The following is a 26,993-nucleotide window of genomic DNA, read 5'->3' on the forward strand; positions in this document are numbered from 1 at the left end:
GTGCCACCACTTTATTTCTCGCTGCCACCACCCAGGCCCTACCTGGTACAATACTGAGTCCAGTCAGGGTTAAATTGGAACATAAACTTCTGTTTATTTATTGCAGTTTAACAAGCGTGTGGTTTCATAAACGGTATCGGTCAATTACATTCATGGGGTGCCTATCCATACCTATAACTTCCGCTACCTGCTCTCACTCACTAAACCACCTCTCAGATTCTTACTTGTCTTCCTAGCCCTTACTGTTCCTGAACCAGCTACACTAACTCAACCTACCCACAGACTCTATCCCAATTCACTCCCACTCCAGCCAACCACCCAACTCCCAACGAACTCCTCCCTTCACCCCTCCCAGAGCTGGTTTTATAGTCCCTCTGACTCCACCCCCTGGGTTCTGATTGGGTAACCTGTTTTAACTATTTCACCTCCAGCACTCTCATATGTTAACGTCACACCACCTTCCTTGTTCATTCTCTGAGTTAAAGAGAAGCTTTAGGATCAAAAAATTGGGGGGGGGGGAGCATGCAACAACTTTTTCAGTCTACTGGAATCATAGGTTGGACAGCTTTTGCTGCTGCTTCTCTGCTCAAGCCAGGCACTTCCGGGTTTAAGCAGAGGAGCAGCTGAGGTTGTGGTTGTCTTTGTCGCTTACTCCAGGGAACCAGGAAGGGAGTGAGGGACAAGGTTTTTACAACAAAAGGAAGAAATATTTCCTCCTATTTCCCATGTCCTCCATCTGCAACAGTTTGCCGGTAATGCACGTTAACTGAATAAATTCTCTGCTCGAATGGGTGTTGGACTAGAAAGAACACTTCAAGTGCCAACTTTTCTTAATCTATCGTTAGCAACATGCTTAATTTGGAGCAGAAACAGTGCTTCCCGCACTGCTAGGTGTGAAATTTTGCAAAGAAGCGCTGGAAAGAAATACAAAGTTTTGCATCATGCAGGATTTGGGGTAACAGTATGAAGGATGAACCCATTTGAATATGCCATCTGCACACTGGGAGGATGGATATTATTATTATTAATTATATTTACCGTATTTTTCGCCCCATAGGACACACTTTTTCCCGTCCAAAAATGAAGGGGAAATGTGTGTGCGTCCTATGGGGCAAATGCAGGCTTTCGCTGAAGCCTGGAAAGCGAGAGAGGTCGGTGCGCTCTCCAGGCTTCGCGCAGACCTCTGCAAGCCATGGGAGCCCGCGCCGGGCTCCCACGGCTTGCGGAGAGTTGCCTGTTCTGGGGGCTGGGGTCGGGGGAAGCTCAGGCTTCCCCCGCCCCAGCCCCACGCCTGGGGGGGGAAATAATTTTTTTTCCTTTTATTTCCCCCCCAAAAAACTAGGTGCGCCTTATGGGACGGTGCGTCCTATAGGGCGAAGAATATGGTACCGTCCTTCATCAAAAGATCTCAGGGCAGTTAACAAGATAGTTACTACCATCTGTTTCTAAGCTTCTGTACCTTCCAAAAGGATATATTTTATGTACGTAACATTTATTGTGCTTAGCACATAGGCAGTTACAGTTTATATTCCTATAGGATTACTTGAAAACAGACTGCAGTATTTCCTGGGATCCATGCATTTAATAATCTACAAATAGTCATTCATACAGGACAAAATGAGGACAGAGGTGAGGGAAGGCAGAATTTGAATGCAGTTTTGGAGCAGATTTCTATGGTCAACATACCTGGGGCGATATTTTTGCCATTAGTTCAATTGGCCAGAATTCAGTCTTTGGGTCTTTCAATATATTCTCTCCCTTGGGTGTTTTCTCCACCACTGGAGTGTGTGTGGAGGCGTGGATATTTTGTTCACGGCTACAGTATGAGTTCATAGGACAAACAAGAAGCCTCCTTTGACATCAGCCTGCCTTTCCCTCTTTGTCTGCAGTAGGGAGGGCAAATTCATTCTAGTTCTGTGGGAGGGACTGGAGACTGCATTTCCTGTACACAAGCAGACTATATGACAGAATCACCAGTGCTGGGAAACAAATTACCCTAAAGCGTTGCAGAAGACACAGCTACGCAGGATGTTGACAAGGGGCAAGTGAACTCACTATCAACACTGTCATTTAGAAGACAGTCCCCATCAAACCTGATGCCTATTGAACAACGTCTGTGCCTGCTTATAAAGATAGGTAAAGTCATCCCAAGAGCAATAATAGTTCAGAATCTATTGTAAGAAAGTGCTATGGGATCATGCGCACAATCTACAATTTTTCCAGATATTGCCTCGTTATGCTTACTGTGATGATGCCTTTAGCATGTAGCTGACTTCGCGGTCATCTGCATTTTCCAGCAGTCTCAGGATGAAGACATTCGCCAAGCTCTGTCCTTGGTCTTCCAGCTCCTCCACCCGCAGAAGTCCTCGTGGAGCAGAGTCAAACACCTGATATTTGTCACTGAGAGAGAAAAGAAAGGTGTCAGAAACACTAGTTATAGCCTAGGCTGGGGTATAAGCAGGGTCTAAAAGATGGGGCAGAGAAATAGGTGACTACATTTCTCATAGGCAAAATACTCTTTCTGAATAATTTATGGCTTAGTGTCGAAGGAGTAAACTACGCCTGAAACTGTTATCTGGGATAACAAAATCTTGCTAAGCATGCTCGGGAAGAGATTATTTGCATCTGAAAAAGGACAGCAGAGAAAGGAGGAGTTAATTCTTCTTGAGTCATATACTTCCTTCTGAAACTTTCCCCAAGCCAGCTGTTTAACCCCCTGCCAGTGTTCCATAGTCCCTTTTTTTTACAAACATGAAGTGATTAGAAAGGGAAAGTTAGGCACACACTTCCCTCACGACCGTCCTCTGATGCAAGTTTTCTCTTCTCAAGGACAGAATGCACCGTATCTTTATTCTAGAGATGAGGAACATATGATCTCCAGATGTTGTTGGACATCAACCCTGACCAGTGTCCCTGCTGGCTGAACAGCCTTTGCAGAGTCACAAGCTCTTGACCCCTGCTTTAGTCCTTGCCTAACAATTTGAAGCGGGGATGGGACGCAAAGGTAAAGAATTGTCTATTTTAAAAACCCAGAACAACAGAATAAACATCCGCCTTTGCTTACCGTATTTTTCGCTCTATAACATGCACCCGACCATAACACGCACGTAGTTTTTAGAGGAGGAAAATCCATAGGCATTCCCTCCATAACACTCACAGACATTTCCCCTTACTTTTTAGGAGGAAAAAAGTGAGTGTTATGGTGCAAAAAATACGGTAATTCTTTACTATGAGTGCTGAAAATTCATCTACAGCTGCTTGGGCAGCACATCAATAGATTAAATTAACAATCAGAAACTATCTCTGGCAGGATTGAGACCGATCCAACTGAGGCTGAATAAACATAGTACAGCTCAAATTCTGTTCCTCTCTGTTTCAAACTCACCTAGAAATTTGTCTGCAGAGCACTAGCAAATCATTGAAGAGGAACAAGTAGACTTCTCTGAAGAGTTTCTTTGTGCGGAGGGTACGTGATGTTTTGGGGCCATTCATTTGCTGCAGTTCTCCCTGCTTTAGCAGCCAACGGGAGTGAGAGATGATGGGCACAGACTAACAAAGGAAATAAAATAATAATCAGGAGCACTGCAACATAGCATCTTATGGCAATCCCTCTGAATTCACTGCAAAGGAAAGCTTTAAACATAGACTATTCAGAAGCTATGGATCCAGGTAGAACCTAATAAGAACCTGCCCATCGACTCATCGTTCTCACACTGGCCAAACAGATGCCAGTGGGGAAACCACAAACACAAGAGCACTATCCTCTCCTGGGGTTTCCAGCAACTGTCAATGTTCTCTTAAAATTAATTTGTGTCTGTCAACTGGGGGGGGGAATGTAAAATGTTGATCAGCAGTATTTAACATCCCTTTAAGATACCAAAATATGAGAAAGCGGTTTTTGTCAAAGTCTGGAGAAGTGGCTTTATTGCAGAGGACTTCGTTCATATATAAAGAGAAGAATATGACTTCGTTCCTATTTAGCAGTATCTATCAGGCAAGGTACTGGAAGAGAAGATTCAACTAAAAAGATATGAATCAAAGTATATGAAACACTATTAGACCCAGTATGACCTGAAGGGAAAGACAGAGATGTGACCCAGAACTTACTACAAATCATCTGTGCATAGCCAAAATTAGTTTAGCAGTGAATTTCAAAAAGCCGTCACTCCTTGGCTTAAAATCTGTTTAAAGAGGATCTGTGAATAGCCGAGATTGCCAAAATTACAATTTTTATCGGGCTCAGGGAGTAATGCCAAGTAGATAGTTTTGTGGATGGTGTTTGTTCAACACAGCAATGAGAAGTTTAACGACAGCAGCCAACTGCTTGTTGTCTTTTCTTTATTGTAAAAGTTATAACTTTTTGGCATGCTCATATTCCCCCCCCCCCTTTTCTCCTATTAACCTGTGAAATACTTAATAAAAGTAACATTAAAAGTTGGCTCTCTGAAGATGTATATAATGGGAACAAAATACATGGTCGTTGCAGATCATCAAAGGAAATTAAATTACCCATTGAAAACTTTGAAGTCTCATTCTAAGCAAAAGGACAATAATGACGAGTGGGATATGTTTTGGCATATCTTGCCTCAAGAGTCTCTTTAGGTTAATTTAAACAAAATTCACACCACACAGCTGGCCTGCAGCACCCGTAAGAAAATTATACAAATAAAAAACAGATAAAGGAGCTGGAGGAGAGCTCCACAGAGCTGTATTAGTCAGCACTGAGTTAGAAATAATACAAGTGACTGGGAATGGCTCAGCACGCATCATCACTGCACGCATTCTGCATGATCCAGTCAGTGGAGCAGGAAACATGGGTAGCCAGGCAACTTAGTAAAGCAGCCAGGCAGACTGAACCCTGACTTGCATTAAAAAAGGGCACCAAAGCTAGGACTGACTAAATCAGATCAGTGATTGTTTAATATAATCAGTAGGGGCAACCGTTTTGCTAAAAATTCATCAATGATTTTGCCCTGTAACATATATCTGTTCCTCTCCTTAGCACTTAGCCTACATTTTTACCTTGATCTTAAATTCTAGCATTTTCTGGATGCTGATCATCTGCTCTGTACGGCTCATCTTCCTAACACCTTCGTTGCATGCCTTCACCACCTAGAAGAGACCAAGAAGTGAGAGCATATCAGAAACATGATTCCTTGTTTCAGGGTTGAAAACTGGAACCCCAATGAGAACAGATGGAATGAGGTGGAAGTAGAAAAGTATGTTTAACTTCATTCAGAAGTGGTTCTGTAAATAAAAGTGCAACGTCGACAAGATTTTAATAATAAACTTGTTCACGTCAAAGTAAGTGTCACTGAAGAGGTATTAGCTCAACCTCATGTGAAGGAAATCAAAGCATTCTTCACCCCAGTAAGATAAGGGGGGACATGCACCCAGGGATGGAGGGGAATAGGTTCCAACTCTATTATTACTTAATAAGTAATTATTATTAATTACTATTAATAAAACAGTAAGCAAGAATCACCTGAGTTGAGGCTTGCTAATGCTTACTTTGGCTCCTGGTTAGAAAGAGGAAGGGCTGTAGCTCAGTGGATTTCATAGTTTTATACAGTCAAGACATTTCTGATTTAATTTAAACTCTAGAGAAGCTTTCAAATTCTACTATAGTCCTAATGGTGGAACCAAGCCAAAATGGAATGGAACTCAGATTTACTAGACTGGTCAGTTCTATCACAAATTCAGAAGCTTTCAACAATGCAGCAGGTTGTGTTTCACATTCCTAGAGGTATTTGTGCTATCAATTGCTGATGACATCATCACATTTTGGCAGCATCACAGCAGGGCCGGGGGACCTCTGGCCCATGGACCTAATGAGACCAGGCAGGGGCCTAGCTCACGATATAGTTTTCCCTAAACCATGTCCATCTGCCCCACCCCGGCATAATTTGTGACATCAGATGGAAGGAAGGTAAAGGCTTCACTTCGAAGTGCTTTTCTGAGTGGCTTCCCAACCCAGCTTGCTGCATCATTGAAGACTCAGGAACAATTCTACTAGGTTCATGTCTGAAAGTGGGGCCTATGTAATTCAGCAGACAGGTAGCGATAGAAAATGAGGGTCCACTAAAACTTGGCTTGAGAGGAATCAGGATCCACTTGATCCCAATGACACTGGGCTGGAGTTATGATCTGGCCCACTTCATGGAGGAGAACATGTGTTTACCATCTTTGTGTGTTGCCTCTCTAATTGCATTTGTGAGTATACCAAGTATAGTAAACATTTGTGTGGTCCATTCCAGATTATTTCCATGGGATTGATCATATGAGTTTGGTCTAGGTGCATTGGCTGCATGAAGATCTTCTGTCTCCATGTGAACATGCAGGGACAATGGAGGTTGGGTGGCTTCTTTGTGTGGGCTGATGCAATCCCCTGCATGTGGTAAGACTGGTTCAGACTCATGTTAAAAGTATACTGTACTTGGCCTAACCACAAAATATGTAACTAGACAGGCACCACACATGATAAGAAGCCTCGTAGAAATGGAGTTCAAAAGGAGCTGAAGCACTAATAAAAAGGTATATTATGGCACACGTGATTTTGGGTCAGAAAAATAAGTTTGTACTCTTGGATAAAGTCTGACCTATTAACAGTCTGCTTCAGGTGGCAGCTAATTAAATCACTGCTCTCTGTGGAATCTATCACCTTCAAGTGTCTGACTACAGCTTTTGCACTCTGAAATCTGAGGCAACTCTTCCTTGGATATTATTTCTTCCAGATATGTCCTCATATACCAGATACATATGATTAAGCATTAAATTCAAAGTCATCCTATTAACACAAGGACTAATGCCTGCAAAGTGGAACTACCTCTCCCTCTCCTTTCCCTACATGTCCCACCCCCAAATCCACTCTGGAGGGTAGAGGGATTCTTCAAAACACATGGGGGGGAGGGACGACAGAGATGCCAACTTAAATAAAATACAGGGAGGCAGGTAAACCCCACCCTCATAATCAATCACATGACACAGCACACACACACCATTTGAATGGCAATGGCCAGCAACTTTGGGAGGGGCACAGAGGCAGAGAAGAAGTCCCATTTGCTCCCAAAAATCCTAAATATTCTGACAAGGAAGATGAGACTTACTGTTTCCAGTTCCTTGTGAGCCTCAAGGGCAGTGATTTCACGTTCAGACTTTTCCTCCACTTTCTTCAGGATATTCTGTACAAGATGAAGGAAGGTTGTTATTATACATTTCCATAAGAGAGTTTTTCAGTCAACAGAATCCTCAAATGATTAAGACTTAGGATACTTTTAACAGGTCTGACTATCATTCACCTTTACATATATATTTTTTGTTTCAAATTCCAGCTCAGAAAGCTATCAAAATAATGTTGTTTTACTCCACTGTTACTGAGTGGATTGGGCTGCCAATGGTATGTTATTGGATGTTGCTAAACAGGCTCTACTTGAACACATGTTGAAAAATGGAGAGAGGAGACAAAATCTTCTTCCTTTTGACAATTACATTATGGGCATAAATGGATAAATTTTCTTTATAAAAGCTAGCCAGGAAGGGCTGGGCAATGGGCTTCATGGGGTGGTGAATGCTTCCCTCTGTGAGGGAGCCTTCCCAGACCCACTGAAAGAGGTGGTTATCAAACTGCTTCTTAAAAAACCATCTTTAGATGCGGCCAATATGGCCAACTATTGCCCAGTCTCAAATCTTCCATTCTTAGGCAAGGTGACTGAGCGAGTGGTTGCTGAACAACTTCAGGCACGCCTGGATCCCTTCCAGTCGAGATTTGGATCCCTTCCAGTCGAGATTCAGGCCTCATCATGGGACAGAAACTGCCTTGGTCGCACTGGTCGATGATCTCCGGTGGGCTAGGGACAAAGGTGAGAGCTGTTTCCTAGTTCTGCTAGATCTCTCAGCGGCTTTTGACACCATCAACCATAACATCCTTCTGGACTGTCTAGAGGGGCTGGGAGCTGGGGGCACTGTTATACAGTGGTTCTGCTCCTTCCTCCTGGGCCGTGTTCAGAAAGTGGTGGGGGGGGATGAGTGTTCAGACCCCTGGGCTCTCACTTGTGGAGTGCCTCAGGGTTCTGTCCTCTCCCCCATGCTTTTCAACATCTACATGCAGCCGCTGGGAGAGATCATCAGGGGGTTTGGGCTGGGTGTTCATCAGTATGTGGATAATAGCCAACTCTACCTCTCTTTCAAATCAGACCCAGTGAAGGTGGTGAAGGTCCTGTGAGGCGGTTGGAAGATGGATGGCGGCTAACAGATTGAGGTTGAATCCTGACAAGACAGAAGTAATGTTTTTGGGGGACAGGAGGCGGGCAGGTATGCAGGACTCCCTGGTCCTGAATGGGGTAACTGTGCCCCTCAAGGACCAGGTGCACAGCCTGGGAGTCATTCTGGACTCACAGCTGTCCACGGAGGCGCAAGTCAATTCTGTGTCCAGGGCAGCTGTTTATTAGCTCCATCTGGTACGCAGGATGAGACCCTACCTGCCCGCAGACTATCTTGCCAGAGTGATGCATGCTCTAGGTATCTCTCGCTTGAACAACTGCAATGCGCTCTATGTGGGGCTACCTTTGAAGGTGACCTGGAAACTACAACTAATCCAGAATGCGGCAGCTAGACTGGTGACTGGGAGCGGCCATCGAGACCACATAACACCGGTCTTGGCTCCCAGTATGTTTCCAAGCACAATTCAAAGTGTTGGTGCTGACCTTTAAAGCCCTAAAAGGCCTCGGTCCAGTATAACTGAAGGAGTGTCTCCACCCGCATCGTTCTGCCCGGACACTGAGGTCCAGTGCTGAGGGCCTTCTGGCGGTTCCCTCACTGCGAGAAGCCAAGTTACAGGGAACCAGGCAGAGGGCCTTCTCGGTAGTGGCACCCGCCCTGTGGAACGCCCTCCCCCCGATGTCAAAGAGAAAAACAACTACCAGACTTTTAGAAGACATCTCAAAGCAACCCTGATTAGGGAAGCTTTTAATGTTTAATAGACTATTATATTTTAATATTCTGTTGGAAGCCGCCCAGAGTGGCTGGGGAAACCCAGCCAGACGAGCAGAGTATAAAAAAAATATTATTATTATTACCCACAAGGAATGTTCCTTGGTGGCTTTCCCCTCCCCATTAAAGCTCTTCAGTCTTTCAGTGACCTCAATTTAAGACACGGCAAGGTCGTACTGATATATGGGAAGAGTAAAACCCAGTTATACCTGTACCAGCAGCTTCAGCCTTGTGATCCTTTGAAAAGGCAAAATCAAGAACGATGAGAAAGGCAGGCCTTTGCATTTCGGATCCAGTTCCAAATGTGAGATCACCTCCCGGAAAGCTGGCTTGTCCTGGCTGACAGCAGAGACAGATGGAGAGTGGTGTTTTGTTATTTCATTGAGGTTTAAACTTGTGTGAGTAACCGACATGTTCTATGTGTGTTTTAATTTTCACAACACTACCTTCCCCTCAGGGTTGGAATATGGCTTTGTTCTCATTTTTTTTACAATTTGGGGGAGGGGCATATTAGCACTAAGTGGATTTTGGTTCAAAGTTGGGTCTATTAATAGTATTTGGGAATGGAAAAATAGGCTTTTAATGTGCAAGCCAGAGTAATGCTTTTACATGTGTAGCACATACAAACTTAGCAGCATATGCTGGGTGTGTGGGCGGGTGTGAATGGGGTGTGTGTCCAAGTAGATGAGTCAGAGGCATAATTATATATCTTTACACAGTTGGATTGTTGCAGTAAGGTGAAATACATATAGTCATAGGAACAAGGCCTTCCATCAAGTGATTTAACCGAGGTAGGCCTAGCTGGAAATGACAAGAGGAAAAACTCATCTGGCATAAACTGGAAGCATCTCAGACTACTGGAGAGCTGCCAGGATCTGTCACAGCTACAGCTAGTGTGAATTCAGTGCTACAGAAAGGCACATGCTCTTTAGCTCAGATTATTTGGTTTCTCACTGACAAAAAGGCTATTAATGTGAGGGAACTTTCTATTTATAACTAATACCAATATTCATAACTAATACCAAATATTTAGAAGCTTCTGGAACACCCCCATACCCACAAATGATTAATTAGCACAGTTCATAGGAAGAAGATTACTGGTCCAAGCACCAGCATGATAAAACAACTCAGGCCACAATCAGACCCCAGCTCTATTTATTGCATTTATTAGTTGCTTTTTTCATGAGAAGTGACCCAAAGCAACTCACAAAATGCTACGAACATTAAAACCGAGTATGAAAAAAACGAAATGAAACGAAACCCTAGCCATAATAAATATAAAAAGGAAGGTCCAACATAACACACCCCACTACAAAATAAGCAACAAAGAGGGCACAAGTATGCCTAATACACTCCAAATGAAGGGCTGAAAGTCCAGGGGGAATAAACCTTTTTGCCTGGCACCTAATAATAGATAATTATGGTGCCAGGAGCACCTCCCTAGGCAGAGCATTCCACAAGCAAGGAGCCACCACTGAAAATGCCTGTTCTCGTGTTGCCTCCATCCACATCTCCCTCAGAAGAAACACATGAAGAAGGGCCTCCAATGATGAATGCTGGGTTCATGTGGGGAGAGGCAGCCCTTGAGATATTGTGGTCCTGAGGCACACAAGACTGTTAAAAGCATAGCAATAACCACTGAGGATGCTGTTCCTGGTGTGGTCCAGCTAAGGTTTTTGTTTTTCTGGAGCAGAGGGAGGAAAGAATGGAACTAGCAATTGAATTGGTCCTGGAACTGAGAATGGTATGACCATTCACCACATATGTGACTGAGAAAATACTGAACCAAACTTCTACATTAGCTGTTTCTGAAAGAGTTCAAGCTGACTCCATATTCCTGTCCTGTTGTGCTATTGCCTTCTATTAACGCTGGAACATAGGTGAACTTCTGCTTTGCTCCCAATAGTAGATTGGTGCCTCTCACATTTACAATTTGAAAATCAATTCATTGTCCTTCAGTGCCTTGACCAGGATGTCAAAGAGTGCTGAAGCACCTGCACTATGCTAACTTTTAAGTCTGTGCTTGGTCTTATTGACAGCTTCTTCTCCACCATACTTCCTTTCCAGTGTTGTCTATATTCAGTCTGTCAAACGGAAGGCAAATGGGATTCTAATCCTTTGTCATCACAGACCTCTAAGTATGCTGATCTAGTCACCTGCTATTAAATAATTGACTAGGAGTTCCTTCAGCAAGAACAAAGACTGAATGGCGAGGAAAAGAAAAGGAGCAAGATTGCTATCGTTTCCTAGTGTTCATAAAACAGCCTAGCTGCTGGTTAGAAGCCGTCGCCAAGGTCTGCTTCTATAGGGAATTAATTTGTTTAAGGATTTATCTCTCTTCCTTTGAGCATATTAAAATTCTATCTATACAATGAAAGCTAGGAATGACTAAATTGCATGATGAGTTATTAGGTTTTTCCCCACCTTACTAGAATAGTTGTAGCTTAATAGCTTACTTAACTCTACTCACTTTCTTGGAAGAAACAAAGTGGCCAAAATAAACATGAAAAAGAAAAAGTATTGAGCTAAAGAGTGGAAAATTTCTGAAACATTCAGAGCATTCAAGTAAGCAGCTAAACATTTCCCTGCTTTCATGATCATTTAAAAGTATTTTTATCTTAATGCTTTGGAGGCTTCCAGACAGCTTCCTCTCCTTTGCGAAGGAACCAAATATATAATGCGGGTACATTGAGAAGACCCATTACAAATCCTAGCAGACTACTATCATTAAATTTAAATTATGAAAACGTCCGAAGCAGATTCCCTAATCCAATTCAGCTATACTTGACACAAGGACTATAATAAATGAGCATTTTTAATTTTTAGACTATAAACTTAAACACACTTACTAGAGAGTAAGTTCCATTGAACAGAGTGAGATTTACTTCCAGGTAAACACACACAGGATTGCATGGGCAAGGAGAAAGGCTGCAATTCTATGCGCATTTACTTGATGGGAGTAAACGGTACTGAATACAGTAAGACTTCTGAATAAACATGCACAGGATCATAGTGCTCAAGATTCTTCATTATTCAAAGAGCAAGATTAGCTTTAAGTAAGAATTCCAGGAGTTTCACATCTGAAATCTGTTACAGATCAGAAATTATTCCCTTTATTGTAAGAAACTTTGCCTCTTTTCATTCACATGCTTCAAAATAATCTTGCCCAATGGAAAACCATGAGAACAGACACAACTATGGATAATTTCATACATTTGTCTTGTAATGATGGCATCAACCAGAACAATCCTTCCAGTGCAATAGATCATTTATAACAGTCAGACATAGTCACCCAGTGGAAGATGCATGTTTGAAAATTGTGCAAAATGTCAAAAATAACTCACAACTGATTGCATACCAAATCCCAGCTTTCTGCCTAGTTATCTCCTTTCCAGTGGGCAATGGGATTACACTGTGAACACCCAAGCACATTTTGGAGAAAAGTTTCTATTAAGCATGGGTGAAAATTCTTTCCCCCCCCCCACCCCGGTGTGCTAAACCATTTGGCATCTGTTGTCTAATTGGTCAGTCTCAGTTGATTGGTTTTACTAAGCAAGCCATGACTGAATAATTGCACTCACAGAAGTTGCTTATAAGCTCTCTCCTGGTAGGTTTGGTTGGAGACATAGGTTACATACACCGAGAAATGATTAATGGTGTGCTGATAGACAATGTCGCAGACATCTGAGATCACAATGTTCTCTTCTACTCGCTTCTCAAGGTCCAAGAGGAAACTAAATAAGAAACCAAGAATTAATCATTGACATCAGTGTCCGCAACAGACATAGCCAACAAACACAAATAATTAAAATAGAGGCTTCTGCCACATTCCACTCCCCCTCTTTTTATTTTTATAGATAAAAAATAGATTCTGAAATACTTTTGGCTATGAACCAAATGAAGCATTTTGTTCAAAATTAATTCTGCTAGTTTTTCCAAAACTCAGAGAGCGTATCAACCAAGCTAATCTTTGGCTATCAGTTTTGAGACCAGTCCAGTTATTTTCATTCTATTTTAATAGAAGAGGTCTAACTAATAAGTGGTACAACGTCAACAATAACTTGATCTTGTACCGGCTTCTCAGAGTGAGACATGCTACCCTCTAGGGGAATTGTGGAGAATTTCACGTGGTTGAAAATAGTTATTGATTAATCCTTGGCAATGACATTTTATGAAGGAAATTTTTATTCCTCCCCCCCCCACCCCAGAGATCAGGCAAAATGGGAGATATGTGGCTATATGTGTACACTTTTGTAGACACACCATGGCTACTAGCTATGATGGTTATTGTCAGGGAACTGCCATCGGAGGGACAGGTGGTGGAAGGGCTCACGGAGGTTGGGAGAGACCCAGCAGCGGAAGCAGGAACCAGCAGGGGGAGAGGTGGGTCTCTGAGGGAAAGCGAGCAAGAGGGAGGGCTCAGGGACACGTCCAGTGAGAACAGTGGGGAGGTTTCTGGACCTCCCATAGGGAGACCCACTCCTCGCCGGAAACTGTCACGCCGTGAGTCCAGAAGACGTGTTTCCGTTAAGGAGCTTTTATGTTGGAAGCGATTCCGAAAGCAGCCACTGTCGGAATCTGCAAGTGACTAGAGCAGCCATGTCTGAGGGGCTCCGTCACAGACAGAGGTTTGTGGACTTGAACAAACTCTGAGGGACTACGATTTTACGCACAAGCAGCTCATCATTCCATCACAGTTATGTTCTGCCCTGCACAATTGGAGGCAGCTATGCTTCTGAATACCAGTTGCTGGAAACCACAGGAGGGGAGAGGGCTCTTGTACTTGAATCCTGATTGCTGGTTTTCCACAGGTGTCTGGTTGGCCACTGTGAGAAAAGGATGCTGGACTAGATGAGCCATTGGCCTGATCCAGCAGGCTCTTCCTAAGTTAAATGTATACATGAGACAGAAAGTGCCTGATTTCCAGGAAGAGAATGTAGCTTTTTTCCTATGTACAGGTGAGGAAGGGAATAAGCATGTAGAAAAATGCATGCAAGTGACTGTGGTATGCATGTCGTGGGTGGCACTGAGGTTTAAACCACTGAGCCTCTTGGGCTTGCCTATCAGAAGGTCGGTGGTTCGAATCCCCATGATGGGGTGAGCTCCCGTTGTTCTCTCCCAGCTCCTGCCAACCTAGCAGTTCGAAAGCACACCAGTTCAAGTAGATAAATAGGTACTGCTGCAGCAGGAAGGTAAATGGCGTTTCCATGAGCACTGGTTTCCATCACGGTGTTCCGTTGCGCCAGAAGCGGTTGAGTCATGCTGACCACATGACCCAGAAAGCTGTCTGTGGACAAACACCAGCTCCCGGAGCATGAAAGTGAGATGAGCACCGCAACACCATAGTCGCCTTTGACTGGACGTAACCGTCCAGGGGTCCTTTGCCTTTTGCATGCCATAACAACAATAAATAATATGGCTTGTCTCTAATTCAGCACCGATCTGAAATTAATTTAGTCCTCAACTAACTAGCAAAATATACACGGAAAATATATATTAATGAAGACATTAACAGAATTTGTATGCACACAATTCTCACCCTGAAAAGGGTGAGATTTCCCACTAAACCTATCATGCCAAAAATGAGGACAAACCTAAATAATAACAATGACACCGTTGTTGCTATGTGAAGGAACAGTTGTACTCTATTTTCTCCCTGGCATATTTATCTAGTCACCACAACACAAAATGAGTACATACCTAGGCATTACTATTTACCAAAGAAAGGTGAGAAGGACAGAATATGACACAACACATGCTTGGGCCTCTGATCCTGGCATCCTTTATATCTTGCCTGCTCTGAGAGGCCTGCAGCACTGGACTGAAATGGGAGGCAAGGCTGCATGACTGTAATGCTGAAGAGCAGCAGTGATCAGTCAAATTCGCAACTTACTACGATGACACCCACACATCTTCCACCCAGGACAATCACCTCCCTATAATAGGGAGGGAACTGTGTTTCCATCTGATTTTAAGGCCTTTTATATGTAATCGCTTTTGGTTCAAAATAAAGGATTATGTATGGGATTCAACAACGATGCTGTTTAAGTCAGTACAGTGGTACCACGGGTTAAGAACTCAATTCGTCCTGGAGGTCCATTCTTAACCTGAAACTGTTCTTAACCTGAGGTATCACTTTAGCTAATGGGGCCTCCAGCCGCAGCACCGCCGCACGATTTCTATTCTCATCCTGAAGCAAAGTTCTTAACCCAAGGTACTATTTCTGGGTTAGCGGAGTCTGTAACCTGAAGCGTCTGTAACCTGAAGCATCTGTAACCCGAGGTACCACTGTATAGTTATGGACAATGGTACATTTCTCTACAGTATAAAAGGGGAGACATTAACTTATAAAGATAATTTACAGAAGCTGAAAATACGAACAGGCCCCACCTATGCCTCCCCAGGGACAGCAACAACAAAACTGAGATTTAATTCCTACACATATTAATCGCTAAAAGCCTTACCGCTCACTGACTGCCATGACATCTAGGACATTGGAGAAGAGGATGTGAGCCTCTGAAGGATGTAGAATCTTTTTCAATCGCTCATTTTCCATGAAGTGATATATCAGAAGGTTCAGGCTCTTGTAATACGAAGCTTCTGAGGTAACCAGTTCAAACATGGCCTGCAGAAGAATTCCAAAATTGTACATGAATGATGCACAATATAAGTGAAGGCTCTGAAAGCCTCAGTGACAGGTAGGCAAGTCTAGTATTCACAGTCACAGGGCAAAAGCTCACAGCTCTATAGAGTTACCACCCCGATTACCAAGCCAGACCACACCATATGGATCTGGATGACAACGAACTTTGGGGTGCAGAATTGATGCAGATGGGACTGAACATCCCATCTGGAGTTGCTAATCAAAGTACAGCTACAGCTGAATCAGAACATGTAAGTTTAAAACAACCACAACCACCTCAGAATGCTTTTTCTAAAGAGTTGAAACTTGAGTATGCTACCTGAAATACTTAATTTTCTAATTGTGCAGAAGATATTGTAACAGGGGTGGGGAACACGAGGACCACATTCCTTCCTGGGCCACCACATTCTGGGGGCCACATGCCAGTGGGGGGGGGGGACAGAGGCAAAACTGAGCACAGCAAGGAATGTGAATTTTGCCAATCTCCTTGGCAACAACAGGGATTCATTCCTTCTTTCCTCTCCAATCAGTGACGGCACTGCAAAGACTTTGTCAGTGACATTGTCACACAGCTAAATCTGACAGGCTATATGGTGCTGCGTCATTATCGTGTTTGCTAGTGGAAAAATAGTGCCAAACTGCAAAAAACCCAACAACAACCAAGGGAGGGCATTTAAAAAAGAGCTTTTGACACCCGACTTTCCACTTCAACAAATAGTGGTGTGCAAAAAATGTGGTACAACACTACAAGCAACATTTTGAATATATCAATTTTCCCTAATAGTTTTGTCTTCCAAAAACATTCAATAAATGTTCATATTAATCTGTTTCTTGCATAACTTCACTCAGTCATGAAAAAGCAGCAAAGGAAGACCAACTCCTAATGTAACATTTAAGTTCCAATTCTTACATAACATTTGTCTTCTGTAGTGAAATACTGGTGGAAAATGCACATGACTTTTGTAGGAGGGAAAGTCTTTGTTAGTAGCCTCATTTTCACATACTTCCCTGCAAAAATCTATTTTGATTTTCATTCTGGTGAAGTATCTTATGTATGTGTTCCTCCAAAGATAATCCTCTGTGGCAGGGAAAAATAATGCTGCAAGTCCAGGATGAGACTAAGTTTTAAATCAAAGCACACAGCAAAGACCAGAGTTTGGATGTGAACTGGAATGGGGTACAACAAAGTATTAAGACTAAAATCACCAAGAAGGAAGAAACATATTTAGAATTGCCAAAAGAAGTGTTCTTGGCCTTCAAGCTCATTCACTGCTTTGAACAGCTCAGTGCTTAGCATCATCATGAATAAGTATTTTTACGATATAGTAATACATTTATGAATTCTTATAATTGCTAGATAGTTGTTCCAAGTCTTCTCCATTACAGTCACATTCTCCATGCTAGACCAGTACAAGAACCTGAGTAATGTCTTCTCTCTGGCTTGTCTCCTCTGCATCTTTCAGTTATTTTCGATATAGCTCAAGAATGACATTGGTGATTCATTCTCAACAGATGTTTAGATAATTAAAGCTATCCATCAGTGATATAGTCATTTTTATCAGTATTCCATTAGTTTTCCTTTTCCTGCCTTATAACCCCTAGCAGTTTAAAATATTTCAGCCCACTATCTTGTGCAGTTACTCTAATTTTCAATTAGAACCAGCATTTGTGTTTATTGGAAACCTATATCCCTAATTCCCCCCGCTTTGTCTCACACCAAAACCTGTTTGGACAGGCTTAAAAACAGAAATATGGTGATCCAGATCTAGATTTAGGAACATTGTACTAGCAAACATTTGCTCGCTTTCTTTACAGATGCGTAGTCAATTCTTTCAGCCTTTGTGCGTGTTTCACTATTTCATCTAATATGGATAGTGATAGATTCACCTCTGTCAACCTTTTCAAAATAACTTTATCACTTACTTTCTAAGCAGTTTACTTTTTCCATCGCTTGAGGACACAACATCCATTCCAATTCATTTTTCGTTGCCTATGGTCTTTTGACACTTTATAAATCAGTATAATTCCCTTTTCTTAGCTTCATTCAACCAAAATTTGCCTATGTTGCTTTAAGAATGGCCTGTACAGTTTTAGGTATAAATCTTTGTTGGGCACACCAATTCCGTCTCGTTCTGTAGTTGCTGCAGTACGCATAAAGGCCTGAGCCACAATTGCTTCAATGCCACCCTGCGTAAAACAAGGGTAAATAGTTCCCAATAGGTGCAGTATTAGAAGCTGTCAGCACTCTCTAGTGGGATAGGATAAAAGAGGCTTGAAAGCAAACTGCCACCCCACTCCAGAAAAACCTCATTTCCCATCATTTTAATCAGTCAGTTCCAGAGCCTCCTTGTGCCAGTGCTGTCAATGTACCACTTGGACTCAATGCTGACCCATTTCAGAGTAGCCAGAACCTTTCTTGTTGCCATTAGGGCCAACATTTGGGTCAGCTCCCCTGTACGTGTGCCAGATTACATATGGCAACCACATCTGGTTATTATGAGGCATAAAAAATAACAAATGCTTGGAAGTCATTTTAAATTTTCTTCTCTATAAGTTTTATAATTGATTTCAGTACCAGGAGTATATATGATGATGGTTATATTAATCTTGATGTATCTTATAGTGTGGTGGTTTGTTTGATTCTTTTGTTGTTTGTTTGTTTGTTTGTATGTTTGTTTACTTGTTTGTCCGTCTGTTTTTTCATATATGTATCTTAAATTAATAAAGATATATTTAAAAAAAACACAAATGCACCTCCCTATGAAACCTTAAACAGTACCCTTGATTACTGTACTTCATTGCAATAGCTCTTTTTCAAAGTTGGCTCTTTCCCCCCCACCAAACAAAAAGCAGCCCTCATCCTCCATCCTAGGAAGCTCTCATGTCCTAGATAGAACAGGCATAGGCAAATTCGGCCCTCCAAATGTTTTGGGACTACAACTCCCATCATCCCTGACCACTGGTCCTATTAGCTAGGGATGATGGGAGTTGTAGTCCCAAAACATCTGGAGGACCCAGTTTGCCTATGCCAACTGATCTAGAACAAAAATTTGTTAAAAGTTGCTATAGGCCACCATTCTAGTTTCATTGTTCTTTGTGGACCATCACAGTGTCTTAAGTTATGGCCTTGAAAAAAGTTGGACCTGTATAACCACGTCTCTTGACTGACATATTCATTAGGCTGGAACATGTTATGTATAATGTCACTGAAAAGGATACTTCTATGTCAAGTTCTCGCCCCTTCTTAAAAAATCTTTAAACTTTGTTTTTTAAAATAACATCAACACCTCAACAACCATTTTTGGGTTGTTGCATTTTTTGGTATATTTATACAATACATATTTATTTCACAAGTATTACTCTGCTATTTATTGTAAATGGCTCTAGCATCTCTTCTGCCTCTATTGACATTTATTCATTTTGAATTGCTATACTTTAATAGACTTGTTAAAAAATTTGCTATTCCAACTGCAGCACATACTATAAACAAGCATAAGGCACGAAGCTATTTAAATTAAGCCATACTTCAGCTCAATCTGTCCCAGTTATGATATGAAAAGCAAGGCGAAGAAAATAATCACCATCATTAATTCCAGAATATCTGCCTTTCAAAGCTCTCAGATTTTGAACTTAAAACATCTGTAGACTAAGAATTACTAAATAGGAAATGATACTAACGCTCAGGCTGGTCGTACAAAGTGTAAATAAGAAATGGTTGACCTTTCCTGGGAGCTAAAATCTTTTCTTGGAGCTAGGAGCCTGTCATTACTCCTACAACTCTTCAGCTATTTTTAGACTTAATAAAATCAGCCAAAAACAGGAAAAAAACTGCAGGAATCCTGCAGTTTTGGCAGCAAGGCATAACATCAGACAAACACCAGACTCATATTCCACCACTCAGATATAACCCTCATTGAGTTCAATGAAATTTATGCCCAGGTAAGTGCGTATAAGATTGCAGCTATATGTCAACCATGGGTACATACGGTATATAGTGACTGCCCCAGTTTAGTGCCTTGTGGAAGTATGCATACTCTCCACCATTAAAAATAATGCACCAAGGTAACCAAAATGCTGTGCCCAGAAAAGCTGAAATCTGACCATTTTAAGCCTATTTTGTATGTGTACAACCATAAAGATTAGAAATTTCCTTTAAAAACCACGATAGCAGCTGAAATATTCAGGATGCTGAATTCTGAATTCCCAACAATTGCATTGTGCTGTTCTGCATTTACACTATGTATGATTCCACACATTAAAAAGACTCTACTGAATCAAAACAAAGAACATTAGATCAAAACAAAGATCTGTTTAGCCCAGCACTCGTTGTACCACAGTAAAAACCTGCAGACTGTATTTCCTCCAGCTCCTAAATATTCTTTTTCAGATGACTACATCCATACAGAGTATTCCAAATGTGCTCACTGGATTATCCATATTGAAGAGCATATGTACTTCAATGTATAACAGCTGGTGAAATACGTACTAAACAAAACAGGGCTTCTGCACCTTTAATAGTTATGCAGAAGAAAGGAAATTGCATCTTTCACCCAGGTATTAAAATTGCTACATTATTATTTGTTTGTTTGTTTGTTTGTTTGTTTGTTTGTTATTTGTATGCTGCCCATCTGACTGGGTTGACCCAGCCACTCTGGGCAGCTCCCAACAGAATATTAAAAACACAGTAAAACATCGAACATTAAAACTTCCCCTTGATTCCCCCCGCCCCCAGTAATGATTTTTCTTTTATACGTTCAACAGCTCTATTATTTTCTCTTGGCTGGCTCTATTTTTAGCTCTCTGTCTTGTTTATTTTGCTGCATATCTTACATTTTATTGCTTTTACTTTGATTATAAGATGCATAGCCCAAAATGAAAAATTAATGAATAGATGTTTGGTGGAAATAACCATTAAGGCAATCTACACAGAAATTTCTGACTGGTTCATAATTTCCTGGAGCCTCTGGCATGCTTCTGAAAAAAACGGTATGACATTGTTTACCTCCTAATTATTAAATAATTAAGTGATAAGTTATGTGTAGTATTTTGATTATAAGATCAACAATTCTATCATTTGAGATTTTGAAGGACTCTTTAGTGAAAGCCATCCACTCCCAGTGAATGAGTAAATTATGGTTTAGTTTCTCAGTTCATCTAAAAACTGTCATTTCTGAATAAAAGAAAGGGAGCTTCTTCCAACATCTTTCACAATAAGGACTGATGCATTTAATTAATTTGCAGTCTCTGCAATTTCTTTCTTTCTTCCTAACAGCAATCTTATAGAGGTTGAGGATGAAAGGGAAGGTTCAAGTTCAATACCATACCACCCAGGACAGAAATTTAGAGGCAGCTTTTTCCTTTCACTCTCTTTCTTTGTACCTGGTTATCAGTTTTGGTTTTGGTTTTTTCTTTCATTCCCTGCCCCCCCCCCCTGCATTCAACGGGAAGCAAAATTGCTATGCCACCTTCAGGGCTGGTACAGTTTTTCTTGCTTGTTAAGGCTGTACCAGAAGAATGGGAATGTGTCCATCCGTTGCCCTAACAGCCTATTGACAGTAGAGCTTTTTATATACCACAGTGAGAAAGCCTCCATCTCCACGCATGGAGAAGAATATACAGATAATCCAATGGTCCTTCACTCACACTTCTGTAGAGTTTATTACAGCCCTCTCATGCCTTTTTGTCTGCTTTATTGCTTTTGGTGAACTTAAAGACACTTGCATTATCAGTTTTAGCAACTTTAGCCCTGACTTTGTCTTCCATTAAGGTTACTATAGCAGCCCAACCCTGTTCTAGAGGCAGAAACAGGAAGGGATTGAGAAAAAACAGGATGGCCATGACTTTTCAAAAGTAAGGAGAGTAAATTAAAGATTTCACAAAACAATCGCTTTACTAATATCAATGAGATTAACATTAAACTGTGCTGTTTTGCATTAAATGAGTCAACCCACAGAGTTTTCCACTGAAATGTCAGCAGTGCAATGCTCCTTTCATCCACCCTTCCCTGAAGCTGTATTACCTCTTGAAGTTTGATCTCATCTGGCTGGAGAATATTCAGAACACCACTGCTCCTGACTTCTGGAAGATCTTGCCACAAATTAAACCTGGAAGTGGAATTCCTGAGCAAGCATATCTGGGGAACAGCCTTGCTTTCTTCAGTATTTGTGGCTTCTGTCTGTGATGCTGTGTCTTCAGTAGCTGTGCACTCTTCTGCATCTGTCTGTGAATCCTGCAGCCGCCTGGTTTCAATCTCCTGACGTGTAGATTTATCCCGATATTCTTGATACAAAAGCCCTACAAAGCACCAAAGCACACAGATTTGTTCTTTGAATGTCTACTCCTCCAGAGCCATGTCCTGGTCGAGCAACAGTAGTTGCTACTGCACAAATTTTGAATATTGTCTATCCTGGCTGCTTCAGCCAGAACAGTTTAGAAAAAGGAAAGCTGGAATCTGAAACAATGTTAGAGTAGTTATTCCAAATACCTAGTCTCCAGGATTGTGTTTTAAATCAGTATCATCATACAAGCCATTGAAAGATCACTGCAGAACAAATAGCTCTAGTTGATGCAAGCAAAAGAAAAGCCAAAACTTAGAGTCATTAGCCTATCCAACCTGGGAAATTTCCTCCCCAGTCCCAAATACGCTGCTCAATCTGAGCATGAAAAAACCCACCCATTTAGGCTGCAATATTCTAGTCTCTTAGACATATCTAGGACTAAATATTGCACACTAGCTAAAGCCACCAAATAGCAATAAAGAAGAGCTCAACTTAGGCCAAGGTCAGTTGTCATGCTGGTCTAAAATCTAGAGTATAATTTGGAGATTAGGAATGACCTGGACACATGGGTACATAGTCCTCTCCCTCTTTTGCCTTTCATGGTTTGCAATATCATAGCCTGCTGTGATGTCTAAATTGGACAAACTTTGGCTAGTTCTAAACAGGAATTGCTTCTAAACTATTATTTTAAACCATGGTTTGAAATGGCTTTGCAAATAATAGTTTAGAAGCAATCTTTGTTTCTGCTAACCAATGTTCTGGTCACGGATGCAAGGGACATGACTTACTGAGAGAACATAATTTCAAATTTTCACTTGATCTGATCCAGAAACTTCACCAACTTGTTGACAATGAAGGAGTATATAATGAAACCTGTAGTATCCCACGATTCGCAATGAGATACAAGGTCTTCCCATAATACACTACGTTAGCTTCAAAAAACAAACTTTAGCAGTGCAAGAATGCTCCTGCAATTGTGTATCAGGATGTGCAGAAAAATGAGGAATACTTCATAATTAGTATCATACAAGGCCACTGAAAATAGTAATAATATATAGTAACAATAATAACCAAATCCTACTATTTCTTATGGGATTTCAATAATACCACAGCGTTTGACAAAATTTATTTTGGATTTTCACTAGGCCTGCCCTATAAGAGGAGAATAAAATCTTGCACCAGATAAAACTGTAAATCCCATTTTAAATAAATCAAAACACCAGTTTGTGCTAATTTCTTGCGAGCCACTCCCTTCATTTGAAAGTTAAATGCAATTTAAAATTGCTTTCCCTTCAGCTCCAGTAAGCAGAGAATGGACTTTTTAAAAAGTATATCTATTTCAGTACAATTCAGTACAATTTTACATTTTACCTAATGTAAAGAAAATCAAAATTGTAACTCATGAACTGCTTCACAAACCTCTGTGTCAAGTACTTTAATATTTCTGTATATTTCTGTATACTAAACTATATTTAGCTTATAATCTTAGATAATACACATGATTTATAATGGGGAAGTGGTATAAGGAACGAGCTTTCTCCCATAGTGTAAGTATATTCAGTAATCGCTTCTTTCTGGAACACTATTCAGAATGGGATTAAAATAGCAGTAGGAGAAACTGTACCTTGGAAACCATGTACTTTCCTGTTAGCTTCCCACACTTAACTGAAAATGAGAGATTACACTTAAATGCATTGTGCTGTTCTAGTGAAATTATACTTGCATAATTCCACTTGAACTATGTTATTACATATTTTCAAAAGCTGATTATTATTTTTTTGTAAATAATCAAGGCTATGCTTAGCATTAAACCATGAGTATGGTTAAGGAATGGGATGGGGGAAAATAATACTTTAGTGATTTTGGCTGGAGACAGTAAATATATATATATATATATATGCTTTCGTAGATTTTCACGGGTACAGGAATGCAGGTTTTGGTGTCTTCGGGTGTCTTCCCGTGTAAGAGTTGGGGTGTCTAGGCGACGTTTCGACGAGGTCTCACTCGTCATCTTCAGGCTGGTGCTTTCGGCTTCTTGTTACTAGAACAGAGCAGGATCTCAGTGTTTGAGTTCCTATAAATACTGTTGAGGGGGTGTGGTATATAGCCTCCAACGTTCTGGGCAGAGAGGAAGTTCCCAGGTTAGTGTGCCTTTTCTTCTTTTGTTCATTAATTACTTGAGGGATATCTTGAGTGATTTATTGAGTGATATTCTGAGTACCACTTAGGAGGGTCATTAGGTGTGGATTAGACACGAAAGCTTTAGCAACTAATCCACACCTAATGACCCTCCTAAGTGGTACTCAGAATATCACTCAAGAAATCACTCAAGATATCCCTCAAGTAATTAATGAACAAAAGAAGAAAAGGCACACTAACCTGGGAACTTCCTCTCTGCCCAGAACGTTGGAGGCTATATACCACACCCCCTCAACAGTATTTATAGGAACTCAAACACTGAGATCCTGCTCTGTTCTAGTAACAAGAAGCCGAAAGCACCAGCCTGAAGATGACGAGTGAGACCTCGTCGAAACGTCGCCTAGACACCCCAACTCTTACACGGGAAGACACCCGAAGACACCAAAACCTGCATATATATATATATATATATATATATAGTGACTACGAGAAGGCTTCTTTTCTGAAAGAGAAGCATATACCTTAACTATTTGCTGGTCAGGCAGTATAAAGTTCAAGAGAGCTAATAAACAAGTCATAATATTGAAAAGATATAATTATGCCTCTATAGGGATATGGATAGCTCAGCTGGTTAGAACGTGGTGCGGATAACACCAAGGTTGCCGGTTCAGTCCCCTAATGGGACAGCTCCATATTGCTGCATTGCAGGGGGTTGGACTAGATGATCCTTAGGGTCCCTTCCAGTTCTACAATTGTATGAATGAAACCAGAAGATCATCAAAAATACTCATATATGCTACCAGTTTGCTCAGATATTCCAGATATCTTTTTCTTGAATGTAAAATGGGGTGGGGCTTTTTTATACTGCTGTCATGGAAAGACAAGCTTTGGTCCCCACTTCAAAATCCCCCTTTATTTACACCATCCAATATGAACACTACCGCACTGCAAGTGATAACAACAAGCATAAGGATGATGAGAGCTGGTAAGATGCTAGCAAAGACAGCCAGCTCAGTTCTTTTATGAGAAACGATAGCATATACTGCTGCTGGTGGTGCCTTAAATAGTTCAGGAAAAATGCTCTGAAACGATCTTGCTTAGATGGCCTATTTTTGGAGGAAAAATTGTCCTCCAAAAATACTGCTCATAAGTGTCAAGGGTCTTTGGGGTGGAGAAGGTGTTTTTACAGATCTCAAATTTATTTCTGGTGTGTTTTATGTTTCTTAATGACATATGAACACATACTCATTAATTTCACCCATAGAAAAACAAAGAGTGTTATCCAGTTTTATGGAAAGTGGGAAATGTGCAGCCAACTTCTTCTGCCTTCTGTTTTGCTATATATAATACAGCAACAATCCTATGGATGTTTATGCATCCATACAATCCTATGGATGTCTTACTGAGGTGGATATGACTCACGGGCTAAGGTCATGTGAGATTCATTTGCACACACTACCAATACCATTTTAAAAGAAAAAGAAAAATAACTTTCCCAGAAGGAGGAACATTTGACTGTAGCACACACAACTGCAGCCTGAGTGTTGGTCTTACCTATTTGCTCAATGAAGTTTTTCCAAGAGTCAGCTGTCATGGGATGAATCACTTGCAGAGCCTCGGGGAAAGCAGCCGGGCAGTCGGGATGCACAGGGCTTTCTTCGGAACTAGAAACTGGTCCAGCCATGGAAGGAGACTCACTTTGGGTGAGAAAAACAACAAAAACAAACCAAGGAGTATGGATGCCTGTTCTGTTTCCTTCCCACCCTACTGGCAGAATCAGTTCGGGCTCACAGCAAGGGACTACATGGGCTGCAAGTGCTCTTAAAGGGACCAAGGTAAATAAACCAAACTTAAAATTTGACTCCGGGATCTATCACGCCCTCACTGCCACGGTCCCTGGAAACTGAGCACACTGGGCTCCCTCCCAGAAAGAGAGGAAAAATCCAGTAAGCCCCTGCTGAAGTGAAGCAGGCGAAAGGAAAGGAGGGATGGGGTTCAAGAGGGGCAACGGAAAGGAGGGCAAATGAGGAATCAACCTTTCCTAGGGAGGTGCAATGATAAAATTGCAAAAAGGAGAGGTGCCGGGGCTCACACACACACTCCCTGGCGTGCTATTACCCCCCCCCACACACACCTCGGGAAGTTCTGGTCTCTGGTCCCTCACAGCACTGAGGGGAGGGGCGGAGGGAACCACTTCGACGCCCCGACTCAGAAGCGCGGGAGTGAGTGGCCGAGCTGGGGCGAGGCGGGGAGGGCAGCGGCTGCTTTAACCCTCGCTCCCTCGTCCGAGAAATGGACGGGAAGAGAAATGGAGGAGGGCAGCCTCGAGGAGACCTGGAAGCTAAGCCTCCGGACTTGGCGGCGGGTGCCTGCCTGCGGGGGAGTCCAGAGGGGAGCTCTGCCCCACATTCCCTACAGGGGGCGGGCAGGCACGCGGGGCACGCGGCTTGGCGCCAAGACCAGCGAACTTCCCGCTCGCGAGTCTTTAGGTCTACGTCGAAGGGGGCGCCCCCTGCTCTATGGGGGGCGAAGGGCTCTCCTCCTCTTTGGCTCACCTGCCGGGCGGGCGGGCTCCGGCCACGCTCTCCGCGGAGCCTTCATGGTCCAGGGCGCAGGCGGCGCTGAGCGCGGCAGCCAGGAGCTCCATGCGAGGCGGCGAAAGCGACGGCGGCAGCAGCAGCGAGTCCTGCAGCGAGCGGCTGCTACTGCTACGGAGCGATTCCGCAGCAGGCGCGGGGCTGGGGGAGTCCGGGCGGTTGCCACGGAAACCGGGGTAGGAAGGGAGCAGCCTGCGCGGGAGGGGGAAATAAAAGAGAGAGAGAGAAAAGAAAGGTCGGTGGCGCACGAGGGGGAGGGAGGCCGCCGCCGCCACTGCCGCCCCCTCTGCGCTTTCCCTCGCCTTATTACTCCTGAGCAGCTCCCGAGCGCCCACTTCTTCCGCTCAA

General features: G+C 42.3%; 1 protein-coding gene across 2 annotated transcripts in view; it reads right to left on the reverse strand.

The window, feature by feature from the left end:
• Window positions 1-26,993, reverse strand: part of NGEF (neuronal guanine nucleotide exchange factor) — a 64,201-nt gene that overhangs the window by 4,507 nt on the left and 32,701 nt on the right. The window contains exons 5-14 of one of the 2 annotated variants that reach the window (XM_081191222.1): window positions 26,604-26,837; window positions 25,603-25,745; window positions 21,651-21,925; window positions 15,453-15,613; window positions 12,570-12,722; window positions 9,198-9,327; window positions 7,107-7,181; window positions 5,023-5,112; window positions 3,386-3,549; window positions 2,245-2,400 (exon numbers count right to left, since the gene is read on the reverse strand). In XM_081191222.1, the coding sequence (XP_081047348.1) occupies window positions 2,245-2,400; window positions 3,386-3,549; window positions 5,023-5,112; window positions 7,107-7,181; window positions 9,198-9,327; window positions 12,570-12,722; window positions 15,453-15,613; window positions 21,651-21,925; window positions 25,603-25,745; window positions 26,604-26,837 (1,581 nt within the window). The remainder of the gene's footprint in view (window positions 1-2,244; window positions 2,401-3,385; window positions 3,550-5,022; window positions 5,113-7,106; window positions 7,182-9,197; window positions 9,328-12,569; window positions 12,723-15,452; window positions 15,614-21,650; window positions 21,926-25,602; window positions 25,746-26,603; window positions 26,838-26,993) is intronic. The other variant, XM_081191223.1, reaches the window with a different exon arrangement.

This window comes from Podarcis bocagei (genome assembly GCF_964188305.1).
Source record: "Podarcis bocagei genome assembly, chromosome: 4".
NCBI lineage: Eukaryota > Metazoa > Chordata > Lepidosauria > Squamata > Lacertidae > Podarcis > Podarcis bocagei.